Source organism: Pagrus major, chromosome 12 (assembly GCF_040436345.1).
Source record: "Pagrus major chromosome 12, Pma_NU_1.0".
Taxonomy (NCBI): Eukaryota; Metazoa; Chordata; class Actinopteri; order Spariformes; family Sparidae; genus Pagrus; species Pagrus major.
Window position 1 is genome coordinate 22929852 of NC_133226.1, and position 18137 is coordinate 22947988.

Below are 18137 nucleotides of genomic sequence, written 5' to 3' on the forward strand. Positions count from 1 at the left end.
CAGGTAAAGGTAAGCTCAGCCGTCAAAAATAGCTGAGTGGACTGCTGTGATGGAGAATAGCGACATCTGCTGGAAGAGCTGAGACATCAACACCTGTTGTGATTTTAATACTTCATGTGGGAAACAATAATCACAGGATCTCTGAACTATAAACTAAAAAGATTTTCATGTTGGGATGCTTTTTCTTGACAGAACGTACTAAACAACGACACAATCAAAGTATTTCAAGTTTATTGTCATTGGAGAATGGACACATTCTCATTTGCACACAAAATATTTATAAATACACAGCAAATATAAGAAAGCAACAAGCCAGATCATTTATAAAGATTGTATAAAAACCCAAGAGTCATCATTGTTGAGGCATTTCATTGTTTACAAAGTCAAACACATTATCTTCTTCCTCCTGTGAGCACAGATTAGATTTTCCATCACCAGGTGACCTTCACAACGTGCTCAAGAACTCCTTCACCTGAAAAAAACCACAACAGTCAAGATGTTAGTATCAGCAAATACCAACATCACCAAAAGTCACTAGTTGCTTCTGTCCTGGCGACACCAACTGGAAAAACATGTTGGTGTCTCACTTTTGAGACACCTTTGAATAAGAGTGAAACCTCTCAAACATGGCACCCGTGTTTACCATCAACATGAAACCGCTACATAAGCAGCTCTTCAAGACTCATTTCCATCAGGTTAATCCTGGGTGTGTAGATGTGTTTCTCAGTATCAGAGAGATCACACTCAGCACAGTGTGTACAAACTCCCAAAATACATTCTAAATGATTTATTTCAGCCCTTTTATTCCCTTTAACACAGTTTATAAATGTTTTAGAGCTTCAGCAGTGAGTTTGCATATAAAAGTCTGAGTACTATGAATAAGTTAACTTCTTCAGACTACAGTAAGTGCAACACCACTATCAAATACAAATCCCAGATCTGTACAAGTTTGTCAGGTGTAATGTAGGTGCCAACTACAAACCAGCTCATTACATCATCACAAATGTTACAAAACTTGTATCTTGTCGTAAACATGTATGCAACACTGTGATCCTACCCTCTCACTGAAGTTACATAGTGCAGAATTAGTGATAGGGGGCGGGGTGGCTGAGACAGATGCCGGTTTGCCATCACATCTGTTGGACTGGCTCTACTCGTTTTGACTCGCTTTGGGATTTGCATTTCCACCACAACTGGGCTACCTGCTTGAAGGTGTGTTTTAAACCAATGACTCGCTTCCCCGCCGTACAATGGAAGAATCGCCGCGAACAAAGCGGCGCTAATTCAGTTACAAACAGGTTTCATTTACCATAACTTCTTCACACTAAAAGCCCCCAGGTATATAGTCATTTAAAAGCTTTATGAAGCAGTATTACAGGAAACGTTGACTAAACATGACTCCTGAAACAGCTGAAAGCGAACAGGATAAAAAAGTAAAACGCAGCAGACGAGAGAAACTAAAGAGATTCAGTTAGAAGCCTTAGAAGAAAAAGCTACATAATGTTGCTTTAAACGCTGACAGGGTTATCAACACCCCAAATGACTCACAAGTGGTCCTAACGACTCTGAAACCTGGAGTTCACACGTGACCTTAAGACCCTAAAGCCTGCAACACCCCTCCAGTTGCCTACGATATAGCACTTAGAATGACCATGACCTGGATGACTGAGAACTAGTTTCATTAAAACAAAATTATGACACCTTCTGTATAAAAGAGCTGCACACGCTTTGTGCAAAAATGTAATTCAAAGATCAGCCTATCTTTACACTTAGCATAGTGTTGCAGCAGCTGCTCCAAAGACTGCCCGCTAGTTCTAGAAGCAACTTGATTTCTATTTGTATTAATCCCCCCCCCCTCCCCACACACACACACTTATTTTAAGAAAACAAGACTTTAGGACTCAGCATTACATAATATCTTAAACGGTCCACTTCTGACATTGCAGTATTTTAATATTGCAGCTGTGCAGCAATATATTATGTTCATAATAATTTCATTTTTATTTTACATAATATATTAAAATCTGTAAACCAACTAGTGACTACAGCTGTGACATAAATAAAGTGAAAAGTACAATCTTTCCCTCTGAAATCTAGTATTAGGAGGTATTATTAGTGGGTTATTGTACGATAATACAAACATCTCTGTGGGTAAAAAAGGCCGACAGGATGTTTGACTCACATTTCTCCTCCGTGTCCTGTGGGAGTATTTGGAAGGAGACAAATCAGTAAACATTATTTGACCATGTCAAATCTTTAACTGTCACTCACCTTCTCAATCATGTCAGTGCTCTTGGTTTTATTCCCCTTAAAACTTTCATTCACATCCATGGTTAAGATCGGCACGTCACTGAGATACTCAAACTCCATTCTGTGGGCCAGAGGGGACACATGGTTAGTGATGCTCAACAATTCACATCCAGGAAACAGCATTTCATGTTGCTTAACTTATTTTCTCAAAAGTGATGATGCTCTGTTACTTTATGGGAAACGACCTCATCCAGCCTCATCCACTTCTTAAAACACATTACTGTGGCAGATGCAGATCACATGCATCCAAAACCGTTTCAGCCTCAGGTTATTGAATTAATGTGATCTTTTTCTAGTGACTAATATCAGATATAACATCCTGTTCATTTAAAAGATACAAATAGATCTGTTGTCTGTGTCTACATGTGCTCACTTCATGGTCTTGTGCTGCAGCCAGCTCTCGTGCTTAAAGTGGAGCTTCTCCAGATACTCCAGAGGGATGTCTTGCTCTTCTTCTCTGCCTCTCAGGCGCAACCGCTCTAAACATTTCTACACAGAAGCACACACAGGGAAGTTACTGACATTTCATTTTCTTACGATAAAAAAGTAAAAACTTCCATTTTCCTAAGCAAAATCTTTCAATTTATATGCAGCAATACAGTAGTAGAGGCTTGGGAGGGTAGGAGGAGTACCTCTGGTGAAGCTCTGAGGTAGATGATGCCGTCCAGCTCGATGTTTTTGCCAAACTGGCTGTGCAGCCAGCCGTGCCAGTCCTGGTAGACTGACCATTCTGTGTCATTCAGACACTCGCTCTCATAGAGGTTGGCTGCAAAGATGTACCTGGGACACAAGGGGAGGTAATAAGACAAGAATTTTCAACTGAAAAATGGAGCATTACAGTAATTTCTTACTTTCAGTACAAGCTGCATATCTGCATCACTGCTGTCATCTTTCAAAACATGCTTGTAAATTTACAGTTCATGAATGGATCAACAGCCAGGCTGCAACCACCAATTCATTCAATGCCTATTAACCTGCTGATTGTTTTTTTCTAATAACTATAATGATTTTCATAATGTTTAGATGTTGGTCGATACCTGTCACTGTAGATGGAGCGCTCGAAGAACTGCACAGGATTCTCAGCCTCTCGGAGCTTCCCATTGGCTGACTTGATCTGAGCACGCACCCGGCTGATACAGGCGTAGCTCTGGAAGGTGTAGGCCCACCTCTCCGGCTTCTCATACATCATCTTAAGCACGTTCCCCCCACTCCTCTGAGATGTGGTCAGCTCCTAGAACAAAAGGGATGACGGCGAATTAAAACTGTGTCTTCACTTGATACTTCCCCATTGGGATCAATAAATCTCTTGCAATTATATATTAGTTATGTGCAGTCCAAGTATTTGAACAGCATCACACTGATCAAATCTGGTACTTAATAATTTGCGGTGGCTGACATTTATAGACTGGGGTTTGAAGACAGTTTATCAAGCTGTTAGGTGACATGTGACATAAATGTTATCTTTACTGACATGTTGAATGTACTTTATACAAGGCTGCAATTAAAAGTTATCCTTATTATTAATCTGCTGTTTATTTTTTCAATTAATCATTTAGTCTACAAATTGTCAGAAAATAGTGAAACATTCTCAGTGTAATTCCCCGCAATGTTATTTTTCCAAAAGTGATGCATTCAGATTACTTTTTACTTATTTATTCAGTCTATCATATATGACAATAAAAAAAGGCATCAGATCCTCCAGATTATATTAGTGCTAGTATTATTTAATACTCTGTACATGTCATATTAAGATCATAAGTTTTATCCTAAGTTTAAAAAAAAGATAAAATCAAATGATGACATCCAAGACCAATAATGAAGACAGTCTTATCTTAAACTCTCTCAGGCCATAAGAAAAAGGGAAAAGCCCATAAACCATCCATTTTTTTCCAACTTCCACCTAGTTCCTTATAAACAGCTACATCACAGTCTCATGATCAGCAGAGGGCGCATGATCACACTACAGCAGTTGCACAGAATATATGCAACAGCCTTGTTAGAGGACTCAGCAGTTGCACATACTGATAATACCCCTCTACTATCATTTTACACTGTGCTTAACAGTGTACAGTGCAGTGTACAGTATCATCCTGCACAGTCAAGAACTGTACTGACAAAAAAATTAGATTTTGTGATGACTTTGACTTTAACCTTACACTATTATTCCTAGGTTTTTACTAGCTTACATGAAAAAAAAGGGGGGAAAAAAACACATGAATTTTCAGTAAAACTATTCGAAATAATCAGAAAGATTTAGAAATGGATGAATAATTTGATTTACGAAGCAAAAGATGCCAAAAATTCTCTTGTTCCAGCTCCTCAAATGTTAATATTTGCTGCTTTTCTTTTTTCCCTCCCCATGACAATGAACTGGACTTTTTTTCAGACAAAATAAATATGTATACTTTTAATTGTGATGGGCATTTTTCTCCATTTTCTAATGTTTTACACACTAAACTATTAAATCGAGGAAATAACTGACAGATCAGTTGATTATGAAAACATGTTAGTTCCAGCCCTCCATAAACGACTGATCCCTAACAGAGTACGCTTGTGCAACATAATGAAATCTGCTTTCACTATATAATGTATACATATGTCCAAATGACTTTAATCCAGTTTTTTAAGCATTTTATCATCATGAGAGAGACTAAACCATCATGAACTAGTTTTATACTGTATGATATGCTTCAAAATGCTCATATATGGGTGTGCTGAACCACTGAAACTGAGCCCATGGGTGAGGCTAGGCCTGCAGCTGTGTGGGAGGTTAGAGATGTCTGCCCCGATGATGGCATGTTCATCTCTCCGGTGTGGGACCATCTGTTGCTCTGGATGTGAGCTGGTGACCAGTGACCAGTGCAGATATATGGACAGATGGCAGCTGCGCTCTAAATACAGCCGAAGACTCTCCCAGTCATCTTAACGTGTGCTGTGCATGCTGAGCCAGAGCAGAGAGGATTGGAGGATCTTATTCCTCTGACGCGCCAAACTCCATAAGGAAATTTGTGATTTATGGCGCTGGCTTAGATGCTTGAGCTGAAGCCATTCACGGCGTTTTTTCTAAAATAAATTGATGTTTATGGGTGTCAGCTGACAGGCCGAATTAAGACCAGTATTTAAAAATGCAGGAATGTGAGTGTACAGTATGTAAAATACCTCAAAGTCACTGCCTTTTGTTTGGACATTGCACCATCTGGCGATTGGCTCTGGTACCACCTCCCAGTCCCCGCTCTCCTGCTCCAAAAGGCGCACAAAGGTAGACTTGCCCGCCGCTGAACACAAAGGATTCAGACATTTAAGTTAAATGACATCTAATAAAAAAAAAAAAGGCACCTAGCTACAAATATGAATGCTATATTAGCTACCGAGTGTGCAAGCTAATAAATTAGTGGAGGTAGTGACAGTAGTCTGGCATTTGGCGCTAAGATTTTAATGGTTACAAATTTCGACTAATACAAGAGTCATAACTATGAAATCATGGCCTAAAGATTGTTAAATCTGTCTAACGTACCACCTGGTTGTGGTTAATGTTTTAAGCGAGCTAGCTTATTCTGTGATATTTCGCTTTTTTTCCCCAAAAAAACAAATGCAGCTGCACTCACCGATATTTCCCTCGATTGATATCCGCTTTATCCTCCTTTCCATCGAGTCGTTCATCGAGTCGTTCAGCGGCTCTGGGCAGGGCCTCTTCGGAGTAAAAGACATTTTTCAGCTAATAAATGTTTTTTTTCTTGATTAAAGCGGCTGCTGCAGCTGCTGGACGTCTCCCTGTAGTTTGAAGTTTGGCGGTAACAGATGTCAGGAAGTGGCGGTTCGCACAGATGTGACTCCGCCCCCCGGAAGTAGCAGCTGCTGGAGGAAGTATTGACAGTAGCACAGTGTAAAAGTACTCCATTACAAGTAAAAGTACTCCATTACAAGTGAAAGACCTGCATTCAAAATTGTATTCAAGTAAAGGCATATTAGTATTAGCAGCAACATGAAGCCTAGTTAAAGTAACAATACTTATTATGTATGTTTAAGCAGTACTTAAAGGATAGCTCCACCAATTTTACATTAAAAGTGCGGTTACAGGTTTTTGGGGAGTACTGCTCCAGATGTGGAAATAGTATATATTTATTATTGGCACAAGTTGCATTGTGGATAATGTAGGCACCAGGTTTTGAAAAGGAAGAAGACTATGTGGAATATAAACAATAAAAAGGTGATATCTCCGGTTTAGCTGAATCGATTTTGATCATTTGTCCATAATGAGTCCAACAGTGTTATAGAGTGCTGCAGTCACGACCCGTCCGGTTTTCCCCATGGGACCTTATTTCTGATAAACAAAAAAGGCCAAAACAACAACAGCAAACCAAATAAAGAGCCTAAGTCACAGCCCTCCAGGGGGACCACCGCTTAAGTTTCATAAGTAAGAGTTAATTTTAAGAAATGTCCTTAATTGATAATCAGATGGCTTAACAGTCAATTATCAGTTAATCATTAATAATATGTGACATATGTTGGATGTTTTCTCATTAAACTGTGGAGTGCAAAGTCCCAATTTTTCCTGAAATGTATTACAGAAGGAGTAAAAAGTAGCACAGAATAGAAATACTAAAATAAAAGTACAAGTACCTTGACTCAAGTACTGTACTTTAAAGAAAGTAAATGCACTTTCACACCCATCTGCACTGAGCTCACAACACAATAAACATACAATGGATTCAAAGAGTCAAGACCACCTTTATTTGCCTTGTAAACAGCATAAATCAATTCAGTAGCATTGAAAACCCCTACCAAGCCATTATTTACAAACATTTCATCAATTATTACGGTCGAGGAGGAAAAACTGTAGGCAATAGGCTATGTTACGGGCATTTCATTAGGATGAGATGCTTTCAGGATGACTGATTTTTCTATTACATTTTCAGATATCTGGTGAGCAGTAACATTCATAATAGCTAGCTAAGGAAGTGGAAAAAAAAAAGATACTCAACAATTAAAAACAAACAAAATTTTAATATCCAAATAAGGGAAGGAGGGGAAGCAGCCTCTAAAAAGACTCGATGCATTCTTTAAAACCAAAAGCTACCACTCCATGCTCGCTGAAAAGTATTTTTAAGACAGTCCAACCCTCAGTATTTACATGTGTGCATTGAAGTATTACACCTCTCTGACAAGTTTCAGATAAGAAGATATATAAAATGTTTTTTGAAACCAAACCTGAAAGAGAAGCAACTCTATTTCTATCAAACACCAGAATTTAAGCACTATAGGAGGAAAATCAATATCAGATAAAGAACGAATGAGCCAACCGGTAACCCTTTTTAGTGTTTCATGTCAATTATTGCATAGTAAACTACACTTTGAGATTGGGGAGGGTACATGCATCTGCTGTTTGAAGCACGGCAACAAACAACCATACAAAAGCATAAGAAATCTCACTTGTGCCTTATCATAGCCAATTTCAGCGGAGGTTAAGCAATTCAACATTCATTTGGGGGAAATATATGAGGGAGGAAACTATATGATCAGTCACATGACACAGCTTCTCACAAAGCACAGTCTATGCAGTATAAACATTCAGGCGAGAGAGGTCAGGAAAATTGTTCAAAGTGCTTTATGGCTCGTGACATAACAAGGGACGCAGCAGAATCCGATTCAAAATGTTTGTTTTTTTATCAAAACAGTGGAGGTTGTGACTTTAAACACAGGTCTCTACTTCTATTTATATACAATTTAAAGGGGCAGTTCACCCCCAAATCAAAAACACATGTTTTTTCTCTTACTTATAGTGCTATTTATCCATCTAGATTGTTTTGGTGTGAGTTGCAGCGTGGCTGTAGAAATGTCTCCCTTCTCTGGAATATGACAGAATCAGATGGCTGTTGTTTTGCATTTTATCACTCGGTGCAAGACATTGACAGCTGTTTGCAGAATTTGAGTGACAAGGAAGCACAAAGGAAATGATATAGTGTCCTCACAATACATGACTTTGGTAAAAGTTTCTTAGCATCAGCCCAGTGTTTACTTTTGTAAGCAATGTTTCAGCATCGTATGACGTCAACTCGGGTACCAAAATTTTCTCAGACTTTCCGAGTTCCGACTTGAGAGGGCGTTCTACTCATGGACGAGGTATGTAAACAAAAACTGCTTCCTCCTCGGCTCCTTTTAGCTAAGTTGGTTAGCTTAGTTAGCTATCCTCCTGACCACGACTAGATGCAAGCGGTGATGTTTGGCGAGTGTAGTTTAATGGAAAGGAAAAATAGTTCTGATATTTAACTGCTCACAACAAGGTCTGTGGATTATTTAAACACCACACCAAAACAATCTAGATGGATAATTAGCATTAAGGGTAAGAGGAAAAATATGTATTTTTGATTTGGGGGTGAACTGTCCCTTTAAGGTTTTAGATCCCTTGAAGACTTTTCCTAAAATTCTGTTTCTATTTCAAGTTTTTAGGGGGAAAATAACTAGCACACACAAACATGTCACTAGAAAAAGCTAAAAGTTTAGTTAATTTGAGTCCCTGCTACAACATGACAATATTCTAGCCTCACTTCTATATCCTTCAACACATTCATTTATCATACCTGCACAGAACACTTGGTAAAGAGACTTTATAACTAAATAAGGAGAAGGTTGATGAGTAGTATGGTTTTACAGAGAAAATACTTTCCAAACCAAGTTACAGTAGAAATTTAAAAGTGGTGTAAGAGGGAATTAAGAAGCACAGAAACTTAAAGGGAGGTGAGGTGGAAAATGTAATGTTTAGTCAATCGAGTTAGTGGTATATGGCCTTTATCGTCTTACAGTTCTCACTGTTGATATAGGGCAATTATGAGCCATGCTAGGCACTTAGGGTTCTTTTGTAGTGACAGATGTGGGCTGTTACAGATGTAGACAGTAGTAGTCCGCAACCCAGATCCTTCTATGTAGCGTAATGACTAAAATAAGGAGCTTCTGTCGTTAAACAGACTAAAAGGCTGGCTTAAATTCTCGCACCGACACCAACAACGCCCTCCTATAATGTTACAGCAACTTTGCTCACACGCTTTTCTTCCCTGCGCGTCCAAGAGCGTGGAAATGCCTCCTGTAGCCATAAATCCAAGTGAAACAAAGAAATCTGTGCAGCGTAATAGAAAACTAATGAACATATTTCTATATTATCCTTAATGTCAGCCCTGACTGAATACTGGGGATCTTTACATACAGCTAAGAACATCTTCTCCAATATGTTAATCTGTGGTTTGTTCAATTAAGTGTGTAATCCCTGATTGCATTAGTCCTGGTGCCATAAACCTATCAAGACCCTTCCTTCTTCCTGGCCTTATTAAAAACATTTCCCCAAATGGAAATATAGTATATATACTGCATACATACAGCCAGGGTGGGGGTGGGTATCTGTGCAAAAACTAGAAGACCAATAAAATAAAGGATTCCAATGCTGTTTATCTATCCTTGGTTGTCAGTTTTTCAATCAGCTCCTGTAGTGGGACCAACTCTTTCCTGTCAATGAGGTTGAACTCCTGAAAAAGACAAAAGAAAGATTTCTCACTTTATGCTGCATGTTTTATTGCCAACATACCGTATAACTCAAGTGAGAAACACAAAAGTTGGTATTTAAATGTCAGAGATTCTATACCTGAACAAAAAAGATGAAGTGTTTGAACGACGTGTTGAGGTGGGCCTCCTCTTGCAGCTGCATGACAGAGTCAAAGTGCTGGTGGTAGATGTGAGCGTAGACTCTGAACAGCCGCTTCAGGATGGTCTTGGCCACCGACATAAAGTTTCGCTTGAAGGGGACACCTTGGGAACAAGAAGGAAAAGCCGTTATTCAAACATACAGCCAAAGATAAACAGCAGATAGGACAGTCATTGAGTAAATGGCTTCATGGAAACACTTTCAGATAAAAGGGATCTTTAAGATTTTTAGAGGTTCAGAATCCAAAAACATTGTTGATATTTCACAAACTAGTGTTGTCAAAAAGATGTATACACCAGTATACACACACATTATTTTTTTTAAAGGCTTGATCTAACAAGAAAAAAAGAAATGTGTCTAAAGAAAAAAAGTGTGATATGTAATGGTTACTAGTTATTCTGCTGTTCTCTGCTACGAGCCAAGAAGACACATGTATTAAGTCAATCCATCTTCGTCTCACTGTTAATCTCAATAAGCCCCGAACGCTCAGAGCAATGAAGAAAGATGCAAGTACAGCATGTTCTCTGGATTGCCAATGCCTTCGCAGGCAGGCCACAGCACGATTTAAGGGAAGTGCAAACAATCATGACCGCAGCACGGAACCACATCACTGTAACTATGTTGGTTCATCTGTAGGTGGGAAATTCTGATGGATTTACAACAGCACTGCTGTCTACACCGCAGATTGTGCAGTTCTCTATGATTCAGTGAATGTTAAGGGAGTGCAGACGCCTGGAAGAGAGCTTCTTCCTGTAGGGTACACAGCAGAGCTACAGTAACCTACAGTACAACTCAATTATTCAAAGGGAGCGGGTGACAGACAGGACAAGGAGCTCTTTAATAAAGCTAAAACACAGAGCTGGACATGCACGTTGTCCACTCTTCTACATATTTTGTTCATTCAGAAAACAAACCTGACCATGCCTGGAGTCTTTTACATGTATTAACGATTTACAGGGAAGATCCTTTGAGGTCTTTCTGGTACAGAATGATAGCCATCATGGTAATGAAGCACACTCCAGGTGAGCACCTTTAGTCATTGCTCCTACAGCTGAGATGTACTTCAGGATGGATGAGATATTTATTTGTGCTGGCTGCCATCCACCCCTATTAAAGCTCCACCTTTGATGGCACAAGCCTCTGCTAGTAGGGAAGCTGAGAACAGAGTTGGTATTTATGTAAATTGCAGCTGCACAGCACAGTAAATTCCGACAATTTCAATCTAGATGTATTTGTGAAATATTCCATGGATTCATAAATAAGCAAACAGACGATATTTTCATGTGCTTTCCTGCTGACGGCCTAGAAGATGTCCCCTTGGGAATTATAATAATGATAATAACAACAACAATCCATCCACTTATGTAGTATTTCTTCCCTTCTTCCGCATCACACAGCTTCAACTTTATTGCATCTAAAATTCAATTAGCATTTCAAGCTATATAACTGTACGTTCCCTCCAAGTTTCATCAGTTTATCTTCAAGTATAATTTACATTTTATTAGTTTTAACATCCATTCACTTTGCATGGCAGTTGAATTCCCCAGACTACAGCTGTTGGGTTAAACTGTCAGCAGACATCTGATCATTAGTCATTCAGCAGGTGTAAGAAAGCTGCTTTTCTTTAGAGCTGATTACTAACAGAAACCACATAAACACATAAAACCCACACACAACAGACAGCTTCGACAGGAGAGAGAAACCGGAGATGAGGCATACCGATCTTTGAAGGGAAAAGTGTCTCATCGTCCAGCTGGTCTTGCACCCAGGTCATGAGGTAATCGATATACTTGGGAGCAGAGCATTTGATGGGCTTCTTGATGTTGGTTCCATCAGCCCAATGGTACTCGTACCTACAGAAAACACAGATAGAAGATATCTTATATTGAAAATACTTATGGATTCCATCAAGTTCATGTCAGACAACGGATCCACAGTCAGTACTGAAACTACCTGCAAATTCAATTTAACAGAGCAGTGTTTCCATCTTCGTCGGGCATTGTCCACCACGGATGCCATTTAATGTACAACAAAACAGTTTCTCATTTTCAAGAGGCTGATGCAACTCGCCAAGCACATCTTTCTCATAAAGATCCTTTTAACCTTGCAGGAGCCAATCTAAATCTTGTGAGCTCAGTTTTTCCCTGAGAGATACTAACATTTAAAACATCCACTGAGAATGAAATGAGCCTGGCAGCAGGAGGCCAGACTACTGATTAAGGCAGGTAGGTAGGTGTTTTACATTATCACGACAACAATGCAAGCAGCATTATGAATTTAATTATATTTTAATCATCTCCTCCCCCGCCTCTTCCCCAAGCCCCCGCTGAGCCTCGAGAGATGAAGATGAGGTGGTTTTATTAGACTATAACCTCACAGATCTACAACGATGAACTTACTTAGGACCAGCAGACATGACTGGACAGCTTTCCTCTGTGCAAAAATCTGTGATGGTGCCGTACAACATGTTGATCTGGTTGAAGAAATCCACAGCTGAAAAGAAAGAAAAAACATATTTAAATCAAGAATAGATGAGACCAAATACCATGTGTGTGAGCACAAATAGCTGGCATCAAGTTTCCCACAGCCCTCCACACCCCCAACTCTGCTTCACAGCCCAGTTCAAACTGTAGACCAAGACACTCTCCAGTTATCTGCAACAAAATGCGTTATCACTCATTCCCAGCGGCACACAGCCAACACTGGCTTTCGTTCAGTTGGAGATATCTATTTAAAGTGTTGGCAGAGTTGGTGTTCTTTTTGCTAAACTTACGGAAAAAAATCTCACATAAAAAAGACACACTGAACAGCTGATGTCTTGTGGAAGGGAGCTGTACAAAAGGTGATCCACGAAGATATATTTGTCCAAAACATTTGTATTCATGACCGGTTCAAGGCTTGACAATAACTTAAAATTGGACACTGTCAAGTTAAGTGCCTTCCACGTGATTGTAGAGCTGCAAGTCCTCACTACATTTTAAGTTAATGTGAAGCTTGATCACGACCAGTGTGGGAGAACAGAATTGAGGATTATTTAAATAATACAGAAAAATGCATTTTCAAGGCAAGACCCTGCTAAATTATCTTATTTAACTTCTGACTGTCTTTTCATGTCAGATGCTTCATAAAATGGCAAACAACCACTTGTTGGGAGAAGGAAAGCATGACATATATAGATATATCAGGTGAATGAATTAAACGGGAAACTTTTATTATCAGCTATCGGCCATAATACAGACAAACCAAACTGGTATCAAAGTGTCGATGAAGGCCAACTGTTACTTTACCTCACATAGCCTGCAGCTCTGCAAAAAAGCTGCATTTGAACAAAATGCAAAGACTACAGCCGACGGCCAACTAGCTTGTACGTTCTGCGCCTGTGTGAGAGGAAATACCTCTCCATACCACCAGGTAGCAGTGGTCTGTATTCATCAGGAAGACTCCAAACTGCGGATAAACAAAGCGTTGTTGCTAAAACAGCCTTTGCCAACTATTCTCACACCACACTCGCAAATACAGCCACTTCTTATTGAGAATATGTTTGGTAAAAAGTTGCAAAAAGCACTGGTGAAAAGGTGGCGGTGAAAAAAAGTGAGAAATGGGTGAAATCATGGATACGACAGCGACTGGCTCAAGGGCTAGGCAACTTTTTCTAAAATACAAAAATATGAAATAGGACACCAATAATTTCACATGAGAAGCAGGTAGTTCTTAGTTATTGGTATCAGATGGAAAAATTCAACATAGTGCATTCACAGTTGGGTGAACATAAATATATCTGGCTGCAGCCTCTGCTGTGCTCTCAGCTGATCAACACGTTGCCATGACAGGAGGCAAAGTTGTCACCATGACAGATTTTCCTGGAGCCTAGACTGAGCTAGACGTGTATGCAAAGAGACAGCAGAGCCACAGAACATCAGAGACGCTCAGGCGATAAAGATTGTATTGCAAGAATTGTTGAGTCATTATAAAGCACAAACCACTGGTGGCTTATTGCTTCAAATGGTACCACATAATTCTTGGGCTGGGTAATGAATCAAGAGTTACTTTCAATTATTATTTTGGCTTCCAACAGTTATGAAAAAAATATAAATGAGATTAAATGATTATTTTTGATGAGTTCTGTTTCACAATCAAGCTCTTGTTTTGTCTTGTGTTATACATCCAGCACACCCCTCTCCTGAACAGCGTTCACCCCTCCCTAAAAGTCTAAACTCACGCTCAGCCAGGCTGTGGCATGTTTAGTTCAACTCAAGACGAGATGAGAAGCCTTTGGTCAACAAGAAAGATTAAAAACAACCCTTTCAGCTGTAACACAGGAAGATAACACGACTTTTGCACTAGAGCTGCAACAATTAGTCGATCGAAAGAAAATAAATTGCAAACTATTTTTCAAGCAAAGATGACAAACATTTGCTGGTTGCAGCTTCTTAATACACAATGAACTCACGGTGGGAGAGCAGTATCAAATAAATCTGAATACATCTATTGAATAAATTCATGATGTTTCCAAAGTCAATGAGTAATGGTGTTCAAAAATCATGATTCCAGTACTGAACACATTTTTCATCATTATGATTTATGTCGTTGTCGAGCAGCCTCATCTGTCACATGGCTTCTTAAAAAAATCAAGTGAACTGCTTCTCGTGAACAGACATCATGAGGAAAGTCGTAAAAACCTGGTGTTGGGAGAAGTTATTCTAACTTCCCTTTATTGTGCAAGTTAGAACAGCTCACGCAGCAGTGACTAACATCCATCCATTTCCACTAACCTTTTATGAAACTGGAGAGTACAGGGATTGCAATGATGACTGACATAGCCAAGACATCTCTCGGGCAAAAACTCAAAGCTAGAGGATGCCTGAACTTGTCAAGTAAACAGAGGAGATAATAGTGGATACATGCAGTCAGTCTGCTTAAATTTCCATGCTCTTGCGCTACAAAGGGATTCCAAAATGCATCACAACGTTTGAAGACCAGTGCAATACAGTCCACCCACGTCAACTGCAATTAACTTCAAGAGCATCAAATGACAGCAAGACAGCAAAATCAAGAGAAAAAACTAACTTAATGATGCATTCAGTGCCTTTCTTTGTGTCCTGCATCGATTTGGTCAAATCAGTATTCAAAACGTTACCACTTGACTGTCGTAAAAAGACTTAAAATAAAAACTTAATTCAATTCCAATCTCAAAACCCTGGAGGGCACTCTGACGCAAGAGGATATTAATCTTCTACTGACCGACCACTTGTCTCAATTTAGACCTAAGTAAACAAGGCTCTCGGAGCACAGACAATAAAGTCTATTTAACATTCACAGTGGTTTTTCCAGCATGAATGCACGCGGTCTTTAGAGGGAATGCCAAGATCTTACAGCCTGATAGTTCACCCTCAACTGATTCTTGATGTGGACTAATTGAGATTTCAGGAACAGAGGTACTGAGAAGCATGCAAATAAAGAAACCGAGAGGAGAGTGACAGTTAAAATAAAAGGAATAAGAGGAATCTGAACTTAAAAAGGTGCATCAACAAAGGGGGGGAAAAGGTAAAACTGGTGCTTACTGTTGACTGCGACCCACTCATTTAGGTCTTCACCCTCGGGCAACATGACAGCCATACGCAGGTTTCCACTTCCCAGCGTAGCCTCTGCATGTTTCAACAGCTCGTACTGGTGAGAACCCTCCGGGATATTCTTCTTGGGCTTGAACGTCTTGGATGAGCGGCTTCCGCTGTGAGTCACATTTCAAAGAGGAAGACAAACGGTGTGATAAATAGGGAGGCAGATAAGACGATGACAAACCGTGAGCTCACACAGTAGCCCCTAGGTGAGGGACTTTTGCAGACAAAAAGTCATGATCTTGATAGAAAAAAGAAAGCGTTGAGCTCTCGTTGACTTGATGGGTTTGGCAGATTCGGGGTGGAGGAGCCGGAACAGTATGTCTCTCTGTGTGTATAATGAGGTCATTTGGTGAGGTGCAGTATTCAATCCCTCTCACTGCCCAATTAAACAAGAATTTATGAGAGTCACAACATGGTGGGTCACACACTTATACAGTTATTCATTCAATCAGAGCATTAACATCATCTATATCATTAAATATCATTTTATATTTTATTTTATAAGCAAGAGAAACTTATCTTTTTGTGACAGAAGACTGGTTGAACCAAATACCTAGATCTTGCAATAAAATGTTGTCCATGTCCTGAAATGTGCTTTTGGTAGCATTAAACAATTAGGAATCAACAATAGGTGATCAAAAAATGCCTGGTTATACACATTAAGGAGGCTTTTCTGGTGGCATTTATGCTGTGTAGCTCTTAGGAAATGTCAGAAGAATCCTTCAGTAAACTAGTCAAACTTAAAGTAAAAAGAGGTAACCTATAAAACTCAGTGTTTTCCTGTTTTTTTTTTTTTTTTATAGCTCATCTCTTCTTCCCTTTACCTAAAAAGACGCGTATTTAAGTTGATGCCCACCCTCTAATGTCATCCACAAACAGACATTTCCTGTAGCTAGCTGAAAAATAGTCGACAGGTCGTGTTTCTTTGATAAAATACTGGGTTAAAGATGGCCTGGTGGTGCGTACTGTCACATCGAGGCTGGATTAGCCCGTGGCAACAAAGTGTTCACGCCAGCAAATATCCAGGCCGGGCTGTGAGCACCTCACAGTTAAAAAATTACCCTAGCATCGTTGCTGTGTAGGTTCAAGCTCTAAGGCAGAACATAACAGAAGGTATTCATCGATTACAAATAATCTTCTATCGATGCGAATGTTAATCTTCATAATAACACACAGAAAGCAAAGCAAATCACATTAGACAGTCGGAGCTGAATCCAGGAAGTAGTCCTATCCCGTATTATGCTATGGCTAGCCAGCTAGCTCTGTTACGCAGAAACAGCTGAGGTTTTCCGAACACGAAGCTAAATGACAAGGTAAAATAAGCATTAAAGACTCAGTCAGCACTCACAATAGAAGGTTCATGTTTCCTCGGTTGGCAGAAAATAAACTGCCCTGGCAAAAAGCTGACAAGCAGAGTGGAGGCAGACCGAAGGGATTGTTTGCTCAAACTCCTCCTCACACGTCCGCGGGTTCCTCTCGGGCTTCCGTAAAACGGTCCTTGTGTAAAAATACAAATTAAATATGACTCCACTAGAAATATATACACCTTAGTGTTAAAGGAAATAAGTGAGTTGTACAGGCAGACTGGTCCACTGGATGCTGCTCTGTACGCTGAGAGGCAGCAGCGCACTGAATGTAGTGCTCACTTCTTCATCTGACGCTCCGCGGCAGATCACACGCACTTCTGCCGTGTGCTGCCACCCAGTGGACAGAAATGGTCAACACCGCAGTTCGATTTTAAAACAATTTTAATATCTATATATTCTATTCATTGTTATTTTTTTATTTCTTTTTGGATTACTTTTATTTTAACTGCTTCAAATAATGAGCAAACACCCCACTGTTAATTTGAGAAAATTGAAAGTAATGTAATAAGTGGAGAACTGAAGTAGGAGTTTGCTTTCTCTTTCCACAGATCATCAGTCTGATGAGCAGTTTAATCAGTCATATTGTGTCACTAACCTTGCAACACTAAAATATCCACTGATCTACAAATGATAGCTCAAACATTAACATTTTAAAACACACACTTTGTTTTGACAGGCACATACCATCCACCATTGTCAGTGTAACTCGACCACCAATACATACTATATGTTTTCATAATTTTATACAAAACAAAGTATATGTTTACTAAATCTGTTTTTGTTGTAAATCCTGTTATGTTGTATTTGTGAAGTAAAAAAACTGCCGCCAGATGTCACTGTTTTACGTTTACTGTCATTATGAAATGGTCTTGAACACAACAGTGACATCACAAGGCTTACAGTGCAAGCGAGTCGTGCTGCCTTCACGTGCTGCCGGAAATATGCGTTCAAAATCTTTCTCCCGTCTTTCACAGCCACTCTGTCTTTGACGGTTTGAACATATATCATACTTGCGTGGGAGGTTGGTTATCATTTAGTTATTTGTATTTATCTTTACTATAGTTCTTTATGTACTCTCTGTTTGGTCAATTAATATTTTTTTCTTTTATTGTGTATTACTGTAATAAACATAGTATATGTATATAAGATATG

The 18137-nt window shown here is 39.5% G+C and overlaps 2 protein-coding genes across 2 annotated transcripts; both read right to left on the bottom strand.

The window, feature by feature from the left end:
- Positions 1-214: 214 nt before the first annotated feature.
- On the bottom strand, positions 215-6115 carry dck (deoxycytidine kinase). Its single transcript, XM_073478149.1, has 7 exons — positions 5916-6115; positions 5470-5585; positions 3348-3541; positions 2943-3090; positions 2684-2799; positions 2272-2371; positions 215-472 (listed from the first exon to the last, which is right to left on the bottom strand). The coding sequence occupies exons 1-7, from the start codon at positions 6016-6018 to the stop codon at positions 446-448; spliced, it is 804 nt and encodes a 267-aa protein (XP_073334250.1). The 5' UTR covers positions 6019-6115; the 3' UTR covers positions 215-445.
- Positions 6116-7018: 903 nt separating this feature from the next.
- On the bottom strand, positions 7019-17220 carry LOC141006114 (MOB kinase activator 1B). Its single transcript, XM_073478235.1, has 6 exons — positions 16967-17220; positions 15562-15728; positions 12400-12493; positions 11720-11853; positions 9941-10104; positions 7019-9824 (listed from the first exon to the last, which is right to left on the bottom strand). The coding sequence occupies exons 1-6, from the start codon at positions 16978-16980 to the stop codon at positions 9747-9749; spliced, it is 651 nt and encodes a 216-aa protein (XP_073334336.1). The 5' UTR covers positions 16981-17220; the 3' UTR covers positions 7019-9746.
- Between the last annotated feature and the right edge of the window lie 917 nt (positions 17221-18137).

Bases quoted from the DNA above. Each gene is read 5' to 3' on its own strand.
- dck (XM_073478149.1), bottom strand. From the start codon at position 6,018: ATGTCTTTTACTCCGAAGAGGCCCTGCCCAGAGCCGCTGAACGACTCG. The intron at 5,586-5,915 runs GTGAGTGCAGCT...CTTTGTGTTCAG, and splicing joins ATCAATCGAGGGAAATATCG to CGGCGGGCAAGTCTACCTTT. The intron at 2,800-2,942 runs GTACTCCTCCTA...GCTTCTGTGTAG, and splicing joins ACCTCAGAGCTTCACCAGAG to AAATGTTTAGAGCGGTTGCG.
- LOC141006114 (XM_073478235.1), bottom strand. The intron at 11,854-12,399 runs GTAAGTTCATCG...TGTTTTCTGTAG, and splicing joins GTCATGTCTGCTGGTCCTAA to GTACGAGTACCATTGGGCTG. The intron at 9,825-9,940 runs GTATAGAATCTC...TGTCTTTTTCAG, and splicing joins ACTTCATCTTTTTTGTTCAG to GAGTTCAACCTCATTGACAG.